This window comes from Maniola jurtina, chromosome 4, assembly GCF_905333055.1.
Source record: "Maniola jurtina chromosome 4, ilManJurt1.1, whole genome shotgun sequence".
NCBI classification, from domain to species: Eukaryota; Metazoa; Arthropoda; class Insecta; order Lepidoptera; family Nymphalidae; genus Maniola; species Maniola jurtina.
Genome location: NC_060032.1, coordinates 2,841,547 through 2,859,382, shown reverse-complemented (window position 1 = coordinate 2,859,382; position 17,836 = coordinate 2,841,547). Strand labels below are relative to the sequence as shown.

The following is a 17,836-nucleotide window of genomic DNA, read 5'->3' as shown; positions in this document are numbered from 1 at the left end:
CTAGGAAAGTTAAACTTTCCCCGTTTGCCTGCTGCCATAAACTGAAATAAGTGCCTGCCGTTGGATAAAAGAAAGTTCCACTGCCTGATTTTGACTGTTATACAAATTCAGAGAAAAGGATTTTAACTAGGTAGGTTATGAACATGTCAAAACCTTTTTTACACCCTTAGTACGATTCCGTAAAACCTACATCAATCACTATTGCTTACAACTATTACAATGGCAATTGTTGTTATTCGCCATTGGCTTAATTATGCTATTCTTCTATTCTTGTTGCAACAATGCATTGTAGGCGAGCGTCAACCCACTCGAGAGGTGATTGCAATCGTGACATTGTAGCTGTCATTCTACCGCAATCGGCAATGTCAACTGCCTTTCAACCATCAAACAAATGTCAAAAAACGTAGTAATTAGGTACATGCTCTTTGTTAGACGAGAAGAAAAAAAAAAAATGCTCTTTGTCGGTTTAAAACGTCAAAGCTGTGCGTCAAAGGAATGATTTTCTAAATAAAAATAATAGGTAATAAATGGGCTAAGTCGCAATAAAAAAAATAACTTAAACCATCGCACTTCGCGGAATTGTGAACTAACTTAATCATTTATAGTTTCTTGGAGTGATACTACAATAATTAATAATTGAAGTGTGCCATGACTGGTGATAGGATTACGGAGCGTCGAAGATCGCGCTCACGAGAACGCCGCGATCGCTATGAAGACCGAGAGACTCATAGGGAAAAAGCGAAACGTCGCGAACGGTCTAGGAGTCCTAGGAAAGAACGTGACAGATCTCGCAGCCCCGCCAGGAAAGACAGAGACCAAGGAGACCCTCGTAAAGATCGCATGCGATCGAGGAGTCCTAAAAGACGTGATAACAGGGATAAGGACCGCCGCGTTGACGATAGAGACAAGAACAAAGGTAAGAGAGACGATGACAAACAAGATGAAGAGGAAGAACAACCGAAACCGGTTAAACGTGAACCATTGTCATTAGAAGAGCTACTTGCTAAGAAAAAGGCTGAGGAGGAAGCTCGAAGCAAACCGGTGTTCCTAACTAAGGAACAGAGAGCAGCGCTTGCTTTAGAGAGACGTAGAGAACAGGTTGAAGCAATGCGAGCCAACATTGATAAACCAGTGGTCACTACCATCGACCTTACAGGCCCGTCCAAGAGAGAAGAGGAGAGGAAATACAGAGAGGAGAGAGAAAATAGGGAAAGGGAGCGAGAACGGGAAAGAGAAAGAGAAAGAGAGAAGGAGAGAGAGAGGAAATATGAAGAAAGAAAGTCTGGTAATGATCGTAACAAAGATGATAAAAAAGAAAAAAGTGAGGATAATAAAACCAAAGATAAGGAAAGGGAGGAAGAAGCTATTAAAGCTCGCTATTTGGGCATTGTGAAGAAAAAGCGTAGAGTTAGAAGATTAAATGACCGAAAGTTTGTCTTTGACTGGGATGCTTCAGAAGACACTTCAAATGATTACAATCAGTTGTACAAAGAGAGACATCAAGTGCAGTTTTTTGGTCGAGGCCACATTGCTGGTATTGATATTAAATCCCAGAAAAAGGACTACTGTAAGTTCTATGGAAATCTGTTAGAGAAGAGGAGAACAGAGCTGGAGAAAGAACAGGAGAAGCTGCGTTTGAAGAAAGTTAAGAAGAAGGAAGATAAACAGAAATGGGACGACAGGCACTGGTCTGAGAAAGACCATGATGAGATGACAGAACGAGACTGGAGAATCTTCAGAGAGGACTACAACATTACGATCAAAGGCGGCAGGATACCAAACCCCATTCGTTCCTGGAAGGAAGCTAACTTCCACAATGATGTTATGGAAATCATAAACAAAGTGGGCTACAAAAGCCCAACACCTATTCAACGGCAGGCTATTCCCATTGGGTTACAAAATCGGGATATTATTGGTGTTGCAGAAACAGGATCCGGTAAAACACTAGCTTTCCTCATCCCTCTACTGACATGGATTCAGTCATTACCGAAAAGTGAACGCTTGGAAGACGCTGATCAAGGCCCTTATGCTATAATCCTAGCACCAACCAGAGAGTTGGCCCAACAAATAGAAGAAGAAACTAACAAATTTGGTATTCCATTAGGCATTACTTCTGTAGTTGTTGTTGGAGGTCTGTCGAGGGAAGAACAAGGTTTCAAACTCAGGCTTGGCTGTGAGATAGTCATTGCCACACCTGGTCGTCTGATCGACGTATTGGAAAACAGATATTTAGTTCTGAACAGATGCACATATGTTGTGCTTGATGAAGCCGATCGTATGATTGACATGGGTTTTGAACCTGATGTGCAGAAGATTCTGGAATTCATGCCAGTTTCTAATATTAAACCAGACACGGATGCAGCAGAGGATGCATCAGTATTACTTGCCAATTACAATACTAAGAAGAAGTATAGGCAAACTGTGATGTTCACAGCTACTATGCCACCGGCTGTCGAAAGGTTGGCGCGTACTTATTTACGCCGACCTGCTATCGTATACATCGGTTCAATTGGTAAACCAGTTGACAGAACAGAACAGGTAGTGTACCTGATTGGGGAGAACGAAAAACGTAAGAGGCTCACGGAAATATTGCAACGTAACGTCGAACCACCAATCATCATATTTGTTAACCAGAAGAAGGGTGCAGATGTTCTTGCTAAAGGTCTTGAGAAGCTTGGGTTCAATGCTTGTACATTGCATGGTGGAAAAGGTCAAGAGCAGAGAGACTTTGCTTTGGCTTCACTTAAGAATGGATCCAAGGATATACTGGTTGCCACAGATGTTGCCGGTCGTGGTATTGACATTAAGGATGTTAGTATGGTCATAAACTATGACATGGCTAAATCTATAGAGGATTACACCCATCGTATTGGACGTACCGGTCGTGCAGGCAAGACTGGTAAAGCTGTATCATTTGTCACTAAAGAGGACTCCGCTATATACTATGATCTTAAACAAGTTTTACTGGCAAGCTCAGCATCTACGTGTCCACCGGAACTCATGAACCATCCGGAGGCCCAACATAAGCCTGGTACAGTGGTTACAAAGAAACGAAGGGAGGAAATGATTTTTGCATAAATATATTAACTAGATGATCCCTGCAATGTTGTCCTTGTGGATTATTGTTTTTTTTAATTCTATGGGGACCCTGATTTTCCAGAATAAAAAGTAGTATCCAAAAAAGGCTGCTGTAACGTTAAAGCGTAGTAAAAGAAAAGTAACCATCTCCAGGATACAAGCTATCTGAGTTCTATTTTCATGAAAATAGATTAAGCCAATGGACAGTGAAAAAGTAACAGACAGACACTTTAACATTTATAATACCTATTCTTATGAATGTACTATAGACATTGTAAGGATACTATAATTGACCACAAATCTAGAACACATCAACAATGCATAGTAAAAATTACAATTATTTCACTGAATCGCGTCGTTGTTGCATTGTGTGCTTCTAGTTTTGTGATCAGCCAAAATAAAAACAAATGTCTAACATAACATTTTAATTACATGGCATAGAATAAATTACACTGCAGTTTACAAATAAATAATGATGCTAAAAAATCTTCTGTTTCATTTCATCTTCTACCATTTTAGAGCTGAAACAATAATTTGTTGTTAGTAAAAAAAAATCTCTAAAATAGACCTTACCTACTTTTAATAATAATTACCACTAACCCTTTCAGTAATTGTCTACATCTTCAAATAAGTATTCTGAAAGCAAAAAACATGAGTTCTTACTTAATTAAAAATGCCTTAGAAAAAATATTAAGAAAAACTAATGATTAGGTGCTAAGCAGTAATATGCGTAAAAAAGCCTCTTAAAAAATTTAAGCCTCAATAGCTCAACGGTTAAAGGAGCGGACTGAAATCCGTAAGGTCGGCGGTTCAAACCCTACCCATGCACTATTGTCGTACCCACTCCTAGCACAAGCTTTACGCTTAGTTGGAGGGGCAAGGGGAATGTTAGTCATGATTCAAATGGCTAATATTAAAAAAAAAATGCGAGGTGCGTTTTATGTGATTTTATAACTTTATTGAAAGGATAGGGAGAGGTTTTTAATGTAAGGTAGGTATATTGTTTGGCTAAGATGGCTCACAAAGTAGGGCGCGGGTTGCGAGAGGGTAACAGTTGACGTAAAGAATCTCTTCTTTTTGGAACTCTGTTAAAATCAAGGAATGTAACCCACACTACCCCAAAAGCCATCTCCAGTTGAAATCTATAGAGCGCACTTTGACATTGCTTAGACTTAAGTTTCAGTTAAAACGAGACAGATTTATGCCAGCGGTATAACGCTGTCTCGTTTTAACAGTGTCTTCAGTCGAGCAAAGTCAAAATCCGCTCTATAAATCTCAGCCTCAGTCTTGCAGTAGTGTGGTAAATCTACGAGTTACTGAAAGTACTGCAGTCATGCTGTGCTTAAGAATGAGGATCACCAACACCATAGTATAGGAATTACTATGGAGAAAAGAAAAGCTTGAGCAGTAGAGTGGGGTGTTTGCGCAGGTTTGTAAGTTTGTATCTGTCCAATATTTCTGGAGGTCTGAAGAGTATATTAAGCACAAATACCAGATAGATAGAAAACTTAAGTGCTAATAAAAATAACCAAGACAAAACAAAACTAAAAACAATTGTATGCAAAGGTGCAATTAGGCCGCCTGAGCAATCTCCACCGGGCAACCTTTGGCAAATATTGTATGCGCCAGGCCAGTTTTCTAAAAGGAATTGCCTTGTTTTTTGCGTCATTGATTGCACCTGTATTGTGCTTGCGCTGAAACTTACATGGCACTTACATTGGAATTCATAGTCAAGATAGGGGTTAGTTCCATTCAGATGATACTAAAACTTAATACATTGCATATAGGTTGAATATGACACATGTCATCTGAATTGTACCCTAAAGTATCCCCTATCTTGACTGAATCCAGTGTTACACAGTAGTGTATAATATTATAGCAAGCGTGTTAGTATGAAAGTACACAGAGTAACTCCTAAACCAAGCAAACAAAATTCCAAACACAAAGGCAAAGTCCCAAGCCAAGCACAATCATGCTTGATACATTCAAAATTATACCTAGTCCTTGTGTTCAGAGGGTTTATTTTCCACCTCATTTTTCGATGGTGGGGGCATGACCGCTTGTTTGACGGACGTGGCCACAGACACGGTCATGTCTACAAACTCTGACAAGTCTTTGGGGAAAGACAACTCGGGGAATTTAAGCTCCAACTGCGGGTCGCCGGGTTTTACTAGTCAATTTAAAAAAAAAAAAACAAAGTAGTAGGTACATCAATTATTAGCATTCCCTAGTAAAAGTTTGCACATCGACGTTTTATTTCGAGTATCGAAAAATTCAAAATAACAGCCCGTCTACATTTAAAAAAGTAGACCTATATATAAAGGATTTTTATTTTGCAATGTTTCCGCCGACGCTCAAAAAACCACAGAAAAATTTAGATCGATTTTACTTTGTCGCTATATTTCGATGAAATCGAATATATGAAATAAAACCGTACCAAATATTATCAAAAGAGACTCAGATGAGAAAAATTACTAAAACAGACACACTTTTTCACATTCGAAATACTATTTAGTGTGTATGATAATACAAAAAACATTCTCACCTCCATAGAAAAAGTTGTAAGCAATGTTAATATACTGCTTCAAGAGCGACCCGTTGTCTTTCATAAGTTGCTTAGTTTCTTCGGGGAAGCATATGTAGCCCATACCCGTAGTTCCCAAGCCAGCGTAAAATATTCTCTGAAATATGAAAATTATGATGCCATTTTGGTTCTTCACTTTACATAGGCACTGTCTAGGAGCTAGCCAGACGCGCTCTACCTTAGACTGCATTATCAGTTATCACATTCTGTTTTGTGAGATTACAGTCAAGAGCAAGTCTATATAGATTTAAAAAAACGGTTAAGTGCGAGTCGGAATCGCACACAAAGGGTTCCGTGCCTATATATGATATAGCACTTATGTGCAACCATGATACGGACAACACCACCTACCTATGGTGTAATGAATTACTCGTGTTTTTTTGTTTGTGTGTGTGTCACGGGTTTCGTTTTTTTCGTTTACTTGTAGATCTACCTAGATACCTGCCAAACATAATTCTAGGTCAACGGGAAGTATAATATAGGTTTTGATTCCCTTATCTTGCTAGATACGACAGACAGACAATGAAGTGATTCTATAAGGGCTCCTTTTATTCATTTTTAGGTACAGAACCCTAAAAACATTCGAAATTCAGTTCGAAAACATAGGTTCATTTGTGATTGGCAGGTTAAAATGGTTAACGCTCACTGATTTTTTTGTCTTTGTCATTTGTATAAGATTACGTAACAGGGAGAGCCCTATACTAACTTCTCTCTGTGGATAGTGTTGTACCTACCCTAATTAGTCCCCCCCTTAGGCCAAATATAAAACCAGTGAGACCACCCATTGCTACAGCGCCATATCTCATCTGCTTGTTCTCTTCTTCCCTCAAATATTGAACTATCCCTGCAAATATAGAAAAGGAAGATATATGAGAATCCATTTTTTTAATTAGAAAAAATTAATAATACGTAGTATTTTTCTATGTGACACGCCACTTATAGACATACACAACCATGTGTACGGTAGGCCTCAGAATTCGAGTAGCAATTCCGGGAAACTATTGCATCAAAAACCTTATGACCTTATGCACTTAGGATCTTCTTCTTCTATAATATGTAGATTGTAGATATGCCACACACACCCAACACATGTGCATAACCGTGCCACGCGAATATACGTGCTAAACGACTTACGGCCTTTGGTATGGAAACTTCATGAAAATAATAACATTTGTGAACACTTTATACTGACATTCGCTTCTATCCTGTAGCTCGGAGTAGTTGTCCTTGATAGTATTCTTGGCAGACTCGGTGTGAGCTATAGCCGTTTGCACTTTCTCCCTCACTGTTCTCACTGGCGACAAGAGCGCTGATCTCACATAGCTAGGTTTGTCCTCTTTTGATTTTGACTCTAGGTACCTGGATAATTCAACATACAGACTACAAATCAGTTTTTTAGATAAAATAAAATACACGGTGAAATTTTAGTGGCTAAATGAATCACCTGAAGCAATATCTACTATACCTACTGCGTAAGTAAACGAACGGACTGAAATCCGAAAGGTTGCCGGTTCAAACCCCACCTACTCCTATCACAAGCTTTACGCTTAGTTGGAGGGGAAAGGGGAATATTAGTCATCATGATAAACTTGGCTCATGTAGGTACTTTTTTTTTAAATCCCTTAGGGATATGGCTAACTCCCGCGAGATGTTAAAACGACAATTCTATTAGACCATTTCACTACACAAATCTAGTGATATCATAGAATACTGAGCATAGTTTATAATATTAGGTTTACATATCAGAGATGAATAATGTGACATTAAATGGACCCATTCTTCAACAAAAAGCTAACAATTTTGCTCGCCTTCTAGGTGATCAAGATTTCGCATGTTCTTCGAGCTGGATTCATCGCTTCCGAGTGCGTCACAATATCTCCTGCAGTCGGGCTTTTAATGGAGGCGTTTTAGGTGCAGAAGAATGGCTAATCCGGAACTGGCCAATATTATATGAAGGTTATGGACCAGATGCTATATTTAATGCAGACGAAACTGGACTTTTTTATAATATGACACCAGATAAAACATTGCAGTTTAAAGGTGAGCAATGCTTCAATGGAAAAATGTCAAAGATGAGATTAACAATCATGGTTGCAGCGAACATAACAGGAACGACTAAAAAACAACTTTTAGTTATTGGCCAATCAGAGAAACTAGGATGCTCTAAAAACACACATTCCCTGCCAGTAACTTATGAAAATAATACAAAATCGTGGATAACCTCCGAGATTTTTGAAAAATGGTTACATACTTGGGATGCTGAACTAAAGATAAACAGGAAGAAAATTTTACTTTTGGTTGATAACTGTCCTGCTCATCGACACATCACTGACTTACAGTGCATAAAGCTTGTGTTTTTACCACCAACAGTTACATCTGCATTGCAACCAATGGGCCAAGGTGTTATAAGATGCTTGAAAACTCATTATAGAATGCTGCAAATGTTAAAAATGATACAAAATCTTGAAAGCCATAAAGAATATGAAAGATTTAGTGTTCTGGATGCCATCTTGATAATTTCAGAAGCTTGGGAAAAGGTTACACAAAGAGCTATCACCAATAGCTTTAGGCGTACAGGATTTAAAGATCTCTCAACATTCCCAGACAATTCTAATGATCCATTATCACAATTAAATACCTTCCTGCAGATTGTGATAGTGATGACGATATTTCTTTAACTCAATTAGCCCAGAATCTTATACCAGATATTTCACCTACTGAAGTAGAAGACTTTATTAACATAGACGACTCTCTTACTGTTTGTGCACCAGCTACTGACGATGACATTGTAGCTGAAATACAAGAGCTAGCTGACGAACAAGACAATACCGAAGAACAATTTAGAGAACCATCACTGATTGAGGGCCTTAATGCAATAAATGTATTACGAAAAATTGTCCTGTGTAATAATCAATTTCAAGAGTGTAATTTTGACAAGACTTTAGTTCAAATGCAACGTAAGCTACAAAATACATATGCACTAATGAAGTGTCATAAAATAAAATTGGAGAACTTGTAAAATATATGTACATACACATTTTAATATGTATAATGCCTGTAGGGGACTTCGTCTGTGGTGGCGTTTGCTGGCGCGCGTGTTGTGACTTTTTGGAGTGTTTTTTTTTGTTAAAACTGACTGAAAAGCGCTCTAAGGGGGTGCCGTGCGTATGTCGGCGAGCGCCGGCGCAGACGGGGTCCATATTTGTATAGTTTAGCTAACTTGTTACAAATAACTACAAACTTGACATTGGCTAATCATTGTAAAAGCCAGACAAGAGAGAAAAAAAAAATGCCTGTAGGTACCACAGTTTGTTATTTCATTTTAAAATAAAGTTTTAAGTTATGTACATATTCGATTATTTTTTTTTAAATCTGCTGGATTTTCCCAGTAGTGACAATAACAATTGTACAAAGTTTCAACTCAATCAGTAAATAATGTTTGAGGGCATAGGTAATGAACAACCAGGCATTAAATCTTTTATGGTGTACTAGGGGATGCCCGCGGCTTCACCCGCGTGGATTTCGATTTTTTTAAATTCCATAGGAACTCTTTGATTTTCCGGGATAAAAAGTAGCCTATGTCCTTTCCCGAGATGTATTCCAAGTCTGTACCAAATTTCATTAAAATCGGTTCAGCGGTAGGGCCTTGGAAACGTGGCAGGACCTCGGTTTCAGTCATAGTCTCTAAACCTGCATGCCTGAGAGTTCTCCATTAGGTTCTCAAAGGTGTGTTAAGTCTATCAATCCAAACTTGGTCAGTTCAAAACACTTCTCACTTTGAGAGGAGTGAGCTGGCGATAGGTTGGTCATGATGAAGTACATTAAGATAAGATAAGAGAGTCACATTCAGCACGCGTGCGCATGCCAGCTAGCTTACCTTGATAACCAGAACCTTGACACTGAATTTAGCTCTATGCAAAAAAAAATTGGTCTATGCAAAACAAATTTGATGCCTATGCATAAAAATTGATGTGATTGATAATGGAGTCATGATAATATCGTTATTTACAGCTATAATAGAAGTCTTGAAATGCGTTACTATTAATGAATACAAAGCGGTCATCTGGTCGACGATGTCTTAAAAACATACTCTGCATAATCAGCGTGTGGGGCTTCATATATCGGTAATTCGGAAAGTCGCATGGGTGGAGGTCGCACCGGCTCCTTGGATTCCTGCACTGGAGTCGCAGCACTGATGGTAGGCACTAAGGCCACCAGGCCAGACCCAAAAACTACTTTTCGTAGCATCTGTATAATGACACAATATTAAGGTTAATTAATAAATATAACGCTAAAATACCGTCCAAAACCATAGTCAAAGAGAAAGTATCTTTAAATACATACCTGTAGCGTTAAGTTACAGCGGATTAATTACATAAATACTCAGTTTTCACCACATTTATTTTGGTTTTTCGTTGATTTTTTGATCAGCTGCCTACTGCTACGGCTGGTTGACAGCTGACCACACACTGACAGTGAATGGTGACAAGTACTTGACAAGTACATAGGCGAAATGAAATGAGCATTCGGTCATGAATCGAACTCAATACTTGCAAACTGCAAAGCTGCAAAGTATTGTTTTGTTAAAGAAATTAATATTTAAGTCAATCAAATGATTGACTTAAAAATCTTTTGAAATCCTTGAAAATGATTTTTGAGGAGTATTTGAAAAACTGAAAAATAGAAATTATGCAGCCTAGAAACTAGGGTAAAACATGGGCAAAACTAAAATCGTGAATGGCAACACTGATTGACAGTCTCTGACAACGACAAGTGTAGGCTGTCAAAATTGGTCAAGTCAAAATCACAAACTTGATTTTACATCAACATTTTTCTTTCCGTCATTCACATTGTTCCACTCACTCCATATGAGTGAAATTGCGTGGATTTTGTGGGATTTTGTGGTGTAAGATTTTTTAGTGATTCTCGTCATTCTTGTTTTAAAAGTGGTGCCATAACAATTAATAATAGTGATTAACAGTGAGTTACATTACATTCTTTTGAATGGATTTTTTTCATTGTCGCCATCTCTTTGTGAATACGCCGCTGAAAAAAACAGTGTTTTCAATAAATGGTAATTGTTACAATCACCTTGCGTAGTTTAAAATGACCGGAGTGCGCGTCGGGCGCGTTCCCAAGCGCCGGAGAGGAGCCCGCGTGAAGACTCGGTCAGGTAAAGCAAGCCCGCATGCAGGCGCTTCGCCCCGCTGGTCTGACTGCGGTTGATTTTTTGCTTGAAAGGCGTAAATCACCACTAAAGTACAATATATACACTCATACAAAAGTTTGTAGAAAAAAATGTCTGCATTGAATTTATACCTATCTACTTCTTGTTTAGCAGAACCAAAAATTAGCAAAAATACATTTTCCTTTAAACTTCTGTAAACCTTATACCTACTTACAACTTTGTATAGGTATTCTCATTGACTTTCTCACTAGCTTATCAGAAATAAGTAACTAATTAAGTACCTAAGCACTAATTTTTGTTGACCAACAGTGTATCTTGTACTTTAGTAAAAGCATAAATTTAGAGGAGTGCTTGAATGAGATATTATCATTAATATGATTTGTTATTGTGTTATTTGCTGCCTATAATACAAATCGGGAAACTATTTTTTTTTGTTACATATTTATAAATAAGGCAAGTAGGTACTTAAAGAAGTGTTGCTTTATGTCTTTCAATACCAAAACACTGTATCACCAATTTACAGCAACTTCTTTGACACACATTCTCACTCATCTTCATTTTCATTTTATCTTTGTCTAGCCTTCGGAAGGCTTGAACCTAGAAAGCTAGACATTCCCATTATAATATATAGACAATAAATAAAGTTGCATTTTTCAAAATTGCCAGTCCCTAGTACATACATAATTTGAAAGAACATATCTCTAGTATTTAAAACAACATAAATTAAACTGTAATGCTATGCAGATATGTCTGTTTTTACAATAATGCCCACTGATCCAGTAGACTGTAAAATCTGTTGGTATCTATCTATCATCAGTGATTGTATAGCCATAAAACCCTATTAATTACATTTTTATTGCTCTCAGTGATACTGAATCAACCTTGAAAAGCATTCTCATGTCAAGACCTTGATGATAAATAGTTTTACAGTGGCTACAAATTAAGCAAACTATTTTACTACTGTGAAAAACTTGCAGTTTCTGTTTTATTACCTTTTCAGTACTATCTAAGTACTTGCTAGCTGTTACATATTTTCTAGCTATTTTCTTTCATGTAAAAATTTACACAGAGATAAGACTAATATTTACTTAATTCAAAGGAAAATTAGTAGTCATTGTACTTAATAAGTACAATTTTCATTAATTAATTATTATTTATCCTTGCTAAAACTACAGATTTTTGGTTATTCTAAAAATATGAATTGATTGATATCTAACTTGTTAGGTAATTGCTAAGTATAAGTAGTTTAAATCAATTAAAAAGTTCATTAAATTTAGAGATACCAAACAATTTGTAGCAAAGGTCACTTATTTTTGTAACAATAAGAAGGAATTGTGTCATTTTTACTTCTTGTATCAAAAAAGGATCACAATGCAATTGAGTGCCAAGGTTTTTCCTCCATTCATAAGTTATTTTTAAATTGTTTTTAATTTTCAGAAAAAAGTCGCAAATAACTTTAAAGTTGTTGATGTAATTTTGCTTACTTGGTAAAAGATTAAGTAGCCATGTATTGCTTAAAAAGAGTCTACAATTTTATTTGTACTACCTATTGAAGGTACTTAAGCTATTTAAGTAGGTTCTGGTAGGTTCTGTTTAAGTTTTATTTAATAAGGTATTTTATTTATTTTCTTAATTTAGTAGGTTTTTAAAGTTTATTCTTATAGGGTTTGTAAAAAAAATACTAGGCGCTTTCAAGATGTACCTAGTAATAGTAGGAAAGTACTTAGATGGGTTGAAAGAAATCAATTTTGATCCTCAAATCACTATAAAATACTGTATGGATACAATATTTTCATTTTAGCTTTATATGATAAAATCAGCTCCTGAGCTGTGAACTATTCTGTGACATGCAAATAACAAATTCATGTAAAAAACAAAGATTTACTAAAAGGTAAAAGACCTTGGTTTCGTCAGGCTATTTAGAAAATTTTAATAAGTAATGAAGAAAATTCTTGTATCAATTAAGAGCTGTGACCTTATTAGTCTTTACCCCCCTGGCTCTCTTTCATCTCCCCATATGATCCAAACCAAATTTTCTTGTAGGTCTGCTTACATAAAATCTCAATCCTTCGTCTACTCATGTTCCATACTAAACTCTCTCTCGACAAGATAGAGGAAAGGTGTGAAAGTGAAGAGAAAGTGGCTAGGTCATCTACTGAGATGGCTAATTAGCAAAAAGATAAACATTTTTGGAATGAATCTGTTCGTCATTCAGTAATTTCTCCTGAAACATGAATTTGGACATCATGTAGTTGAATCAATTGAATTTATCATAGTAGATTATTATGTGGGAGGAAGTTGTAGGCAAAAGCTAGGTTTTTTGTAAGCAGCACCAGAGAAGTGACCACTTTGCCATCTTTTATATAAAGCGTTTATCTGACTTGAATCAAATCAGAGTTAAGTATAAAGAAAGACTGTAGAAAGAGTGTGGTATGATATAGTTAAGGTTTTTTAATAACTACAAGGTTTAGTGCTTAACAGAGTCAGTTCCTGTGGTAATGCAGTGGTATGTGAGGAATATGATAATGTGACGCGATAGCTCAGGTTGAAATCTATAGACTGCACTTTGACTTTGCTTAGACTTAAGTTTCAGTTAAAACGAGAGAGATTTATGGGAGCGATATAGCGCTGTCTCGTTTTAACAGTGTCTTAAGTCTGAGCAAAGTCAAAGTGCGCTCTATAGATCTCAGCCTTAGTGATTCTGCAACTTGTGACAACTGTCACCCCTCCTGCACTACTGCAAAAACCTATTCATTTGTGTGGCCTATACCTTTAGAGTTATAAACCTCATATGTTGGCAGCAAATAAAACAATTATAACAAACCTATCATTTTAATCAAAGCTTTCTCTTACAATAATACTGTAGCAGTGACAATTGGTTTTTATACTAACAATGAATTGACTTGATACAGGTATTTAAGGTGCATGATGACAGTAGAGTGATGATCACATAACCCTCAACAGCCCATGGTTACACAACGGAGCTCTTTGGAATGAAATGGTACAAAACCATATTCTTTATTACTTTTATTTTCAGTCACTATATTTGGATGTGGTTATGCAAAGTAAAAACTAACCATAGATTGCTATTATTTTGTTAATTTTGTGTAAGAGTACCTGTACACTAATGCAGAGTGCATTGAACCAAAGGGTTAAAGACTTGTGAACATATAACATGCATGTTTAAAAAATCCATTTTAAAATCTTTGTTGAAACAGTTTTGCATATTCAATTATTTAAATATATGACCACTTGAAGCTGCCAGATAATAGTTTGAGTAGAACATTTATATAGGGTAATCTCTGGTTTGCATACCTTCAACCATTTATAGTTTCCTTCCCTCATGCAACTAAGACTAAATGTACATGTATATTTTTTGGGGTAATATTCTTTGTTAAGGACTTATTACTCTATGGTTTTGACTAATGGTGCTTCAGCAGAGAGTAAACCATTTTTTAAGGTGAAAAAACAGTATAATATGTTATGTACATTTACTTTTGGTACTAATAAATAATTTAGCTAGTTGCAACTTGTAAGTCGTTTTTGAGTTATTATTATCATCATATTCATCATTTTCTGGCATTATTACATATTTTTTTCTTATATTAAGTAAGTGTCTGCATAATGTATTAAAAGAAAATACTACTTAATGTATATTATGTATATACAAGTATTTTTCAATATCTATTAGCGTTTATAAATAGGTAATAGTTAGAAATTTTAATTAGTTTGTAATGAATTTATAAGTACGTCTCTGGGCGCCGGGAATATGCTTGCTTCGTCTTCGGGATGCCTCTTGTTAAAAACGTTCTTCCTGTTTAATGAGACTTAACTTGTCTTAAGACACTGTAAAAATGAGGTAGCGTTATATCGCTGATATAAATCTGTCTCGTTTTAACTGGAACTTAAGCCGAGCTAAGTCAAAGCCCACTCTGCCTTAGAGTAAGCTTAGATTGCATGAATTTGTTGAATGGGTTGACTGGGATTTCCTGCATAGATGCATTTGAAAGTAGAAAATCTTTAACTTCTAGTATTAAGCGTCACTATTATACTAACATCCATATTTAATATTATGAATGCGAAAGTGTATCTGTCTGTCTATCTGCCTGCTAGCTTTTCACGGCCCAACAGTTTAAACTATTCTGACGAAAGGTACAGAGTTAGCTTATATCCTGGAGATGGATGGCAGACTGGAGATGAATTTTTATCCCGGAAAATCAAAGAGTTCCTATGGGATTTCTTAAGACCCATCTGCTTAATCGATTTATACGAATTTTAGTACTAAGGTAGCTTGCGTTCCTGTTATTGATATAGACAACTTTTTAACCCGGAAAATCGAACAGTTTCCACGGGATCTTTAAAAACCTAAATCCGGACGGACGATTCTATAGATTCTTATATGTAAATAGCTAGCTAAAGAATCGTAAAATGTCGTGGCGATACAAAAAATTGCGTCAATTGTTCATTGCTGGCTATTATCTGAGTCGTGAAAGGAAACTCGGTGGCTTCTGAAACAGCGCCCCATTAGCATAACAATCACGCCTTACTCTAGCAATTATGACGCTGCGGCTTACCTAACCGTGAGCGTGCCAAATACCAAATTACCAACTCACCTTTCTATTTTTAAGTTTTTTACGTACAAGGAAGAACCTCAAAATTTAATTTAAAAATATCTGCAAGTACGTAATATATTTTATTTGATGGTTCTTGTGATAATTGGTACCCAAGACTATCACAGTATAAAGAGATACACAGTAGTCCATTGCCTTTGATCTTGTTGTAAATGACGACCCTTCAAAATACTGCCCTGTACGCGATCTCCACTTCACTTGTTGTAGATACTTAATACAAATAAAATCACTTTGATTTTAGCATTTTTTTTCGCAGTTTCTCGGGATACTGGGTATGATAGAAGGCTCAAAGGCGGTTGAGTATTTAAACAAATTCATTTCACTTTCAATTTCACGACCTTAGCTTAAAATTTCGACCTAGAGACCAAAACGGTCCGCGAAGGCCGTAGAGACGCCGGGCCCAGGCAGTTGGCTATATTACCTGTTTGGATAATCGAGAACTGGCTCTACCCATTAATCAAACGTTACTACCGTTTCTACCATTATTTTTAACCCCCGACCCAAAAAGAGGGGTGTTATAAGTTTGACGTGTGTATCTGTGTATCTGTGTATCTGTCTGTGGCATCGTAGTGCCTAAACGAATGAACCGATTTTAATTTACTTTTCTTTGTTTGAAAGGTGGCTTGATCGAGAGTGTTCTTAGCTATAATCCAAAAAAATTGGTTCAGCCGTTTAAAAGTTATCAGCTCTTTTCTAGTTTTCTTGTAGAAAAGAAGGTTAGATAACCCTTAGGTTCATAATATTATGTCAATTGACAAATGTCAAGCTGTCAAGATGGACGTTGCCTAGATAAATAATTATTTATTTGAAAATGATGTTTTGCAAAACTCAGATACTTTGGATCGTAGGCGCGGAATAGTCCAAGAAAATCGGTTCAGTCGTTTGAAAGTTATCAGCTCTTTTCTAGTTACTGTAACCTTCACTTGTCGGGGGTATTATAAATTTTTAATTTACGCTTGTTATCAATTCTATTGGGAATGAAATAGAAATATAGGAGTTAGGAAGGTACCTACTCTTTTCAAAAAGGCAAAAATGTTCCTAGCTAATAAATCATGACACCTACCTACTATCTTGTGGGCAGATGAATGCAAAGCTGATTCACGATTGCTTCCATGCAACTTTGTCGAATACATCGATGGTCGAATAAGAGTGACGCATCAACATCTTCTTTAATTAAACTTGAAGCTTTCTTTGCCTTTAACATTTTATCAATATCCTCTTTTTTTATCTAGTGTTATCGCAATGTTGTATCTGCTTTCCGGCTTACTCGAGCCATTTTGACCATTCTTCCGATCCATCCGATTTTTTGGCTTTATTGGCTCTCATATCTACCACGTCAGGTTAACTAATGCTTTCTTGATCGGCCGTGGGTTCGTCCTGATACTTCTACTACCCTTTTTGAAGATTCCTCGCTTCTGGACATACACCAGAGGTCTTATTGGCTAAGTCTAAATAAATTAAGTACTAAGAGTATTTATAAGCTTATGATATTAAGTACAAAACTTGATGTTTCAGTGGCGTGCGGTGCAAGTCATCTAGGTAATACGTGCATCAAAGACTGCTTTCCCTAGTTGAATAAGCTCAATGCTTATTTCTGTTTGACCTGCCAGTAAAAAGGCACCAACCTAATGAATGACAATTAACACTTGAAAAGAGCAATCGCCGAGTTGCTTGCTAGTTTCTTGAGTTTCTTGCTGGTTCTTCTCGGTAGGAGCGGCATTCCGAACCAGTGGTAGATTATTTTGACGATTCAAAAGCACTGTAAAAGTTTAATTGAATAAAAATACATACATATTTTAAATTTGAATGCCCTGTCTAAATGTGATGTTTTACACATTACATAGCTATACATCTTAGCTGTGGGTCAATGCCCGTGTGTGCACGCCACTGCCAGTGCTAAGAGGTAGGAACGGGTAATGACATTTTTCGTAGGTATATGAAAAGTAACTACATTTATACCATAATCTGATCAGATGCGGTTTGTAAATCACAGCAAGGGGATGCCCGGATGATTCAATTTATCGTAGAAGCCTTGTACCTAATAATCTTTTCTTATATATAAAAGTCAATGTTTGTATGTTTGTGTTCTATAGGCGGCTAAACTGCTGATCAGATTGTTATGAAACTTTGGTAGGGTGTTCTGAGGGCCGGGCGCCCGAGATGGTTCCTGCATAAAAAAAATTACATATATATGAATTTAAAAAAAACATGTTTGTTTACGGCATTGCAACGCATGCCGGGTACAGCTAGTATTATATAAGTACGTATCATCAGCTAGTTAACTATAAAGTTTATTTAGGTACAATAGTTTTTCAAGCGGCTACTTTACCCTCTTATAGGAGTTAAATTTTCAAA

General features: G+C 36.7%; 3 protein-coding genes across 12 annotated transcripts in view; 2 read left to right on the top strand and 1 right to left on the bottom strand.

Annotated features, from left to right (window-relative positions):
- Positions 1-467: 467 nt before the first annotated feature.
- Positions 468-9,245, top strand: LOC123864369 (probable ATP-dependent RNA helicase DDX23). Of its 2 annotated transcripts, XR_006795759.1 has the most exons (2): positions 468-3,147; positions 9,215-9,245. XR_006795759.1 is itself a non-coding variant. In XM_045904755.1 (1 exon), the coding sequence occupies exon 1, from the start codon at positions 649-651 to the stop codon at positions 3,076-3,078; it is 2,430 nt and encodes an 809-aa protein (XP_045760711.1). In that variant the 5' UTR covers positions 468-648; the 3' UTR covers positions 3,079-3,355. The 2 variants fall into 2 exon arrangements, 1 of the variants encoding a protein (XP_045760711.1); XM_045904755.1 differs by lacking the exon at positions 9,215-9,245 and having other exon boundaries at positions 468-3,355.
- LOC123864395 (MICOS complex subunit MIC27) lies at positions 3,489-10,146 on the bottom strand. Of its 7 annotated transcripts, none has more exons than XM_045904792.1 (8): positions 10,007-10,146; positions 9,753-9,910; positions 6,855-7,021; positions 6,397-6,506; positions 5,624-5,759; positions 5,076-5,248; positions 3,672-3,714; positions 3,489-3,599 (listed from the first exon to the last, which is right to left on the bottom strand). In XM_045904792.1, the coding sequence occupies exons 2-6, from the start codon at positions 9,908-9,910 to the stop codon at positions 5,076-5,078; spliced, it is 744 nt and encodes a 247-aa protein (XP_045760748.1). In that variant the 5' UTR covers positions 10,007-10,146; the 3' UTR covers positions 3,489-3,599; positions 3,672-3,714. The 7 variants fall into 7 exon arrangements, with proteins under 7 accessions (XP_045760748.1, XP_045760749.1, XP_045760750.1 ...); XM_045904793.1 differs by having other exon boundaries at positions 3,489-3,602; positions 3,681-3,714; XM_045904794.1 differs by having other exon boundaries at positions 3,679-3,714; positions 9,753-9,912; positions 10,007-10,143.
- Positions 10,147-10,459: 313 nt separating this feature from the next.
- The window catches only part of LOC123864399, a 30,007-nt gene continuing 22,630 nt past the window's right edge, over positions 10,460-17,836 (top strand). For 2 of the 3 annotated variants that reach the window (XR_006795761.1, XM_045904804.1), the window contains exon 1: positions 10,460-10,736. Coding sequence is in view for 2 of the 3 variants with exons in the window: in XM_045904804.1 (XP_045760760.1) it covers positions 10,667-10,736 (70 nt within the window). In the remaining variant the exon portion in view is untranslated. Of the gene's footprint in view, positions 10,836-17,836 lie in introns of all 3 variants that reach the window. The other variant, XM_045904805.1, reaches the window with a different exon arrangement.

What these genes read in the sequence shown, in the direction of transcription:
- LOC123864395 (XM_045904792.1), bottom strand. Translation starts at nt 9,910, where the DNA reads ATGCTACGAAAAGTAGTTTTTGGGTCTGGCCTGGTGGCCTTAGTGCCT. An exon ending in CCACACGCTGATTATGCAGA is followed by an intron (nt 7,022 to 9,752) that starts GTATGTTTTTAA and finishes TGAATTATCCAG; the next exon opens with GTACCTAGAGTCAAAATCAA. An exon ending in GCTACAGGATAGAAGCGAAT is followed by an intron (nt 6,507 to 6,854) that starts GTCAGTATAAAG and finishes CTATATTTGCAG; the next exon opens with GGATAGTTCAATATTTGAGG.
- LOC123864369 (XM_045904755.1), top strand. Translation starts at nt 649, where the DNA reads ATGACTGGTGATAGGATTACGGAGCGTCGAAGATCGCGCTCACGAGAA.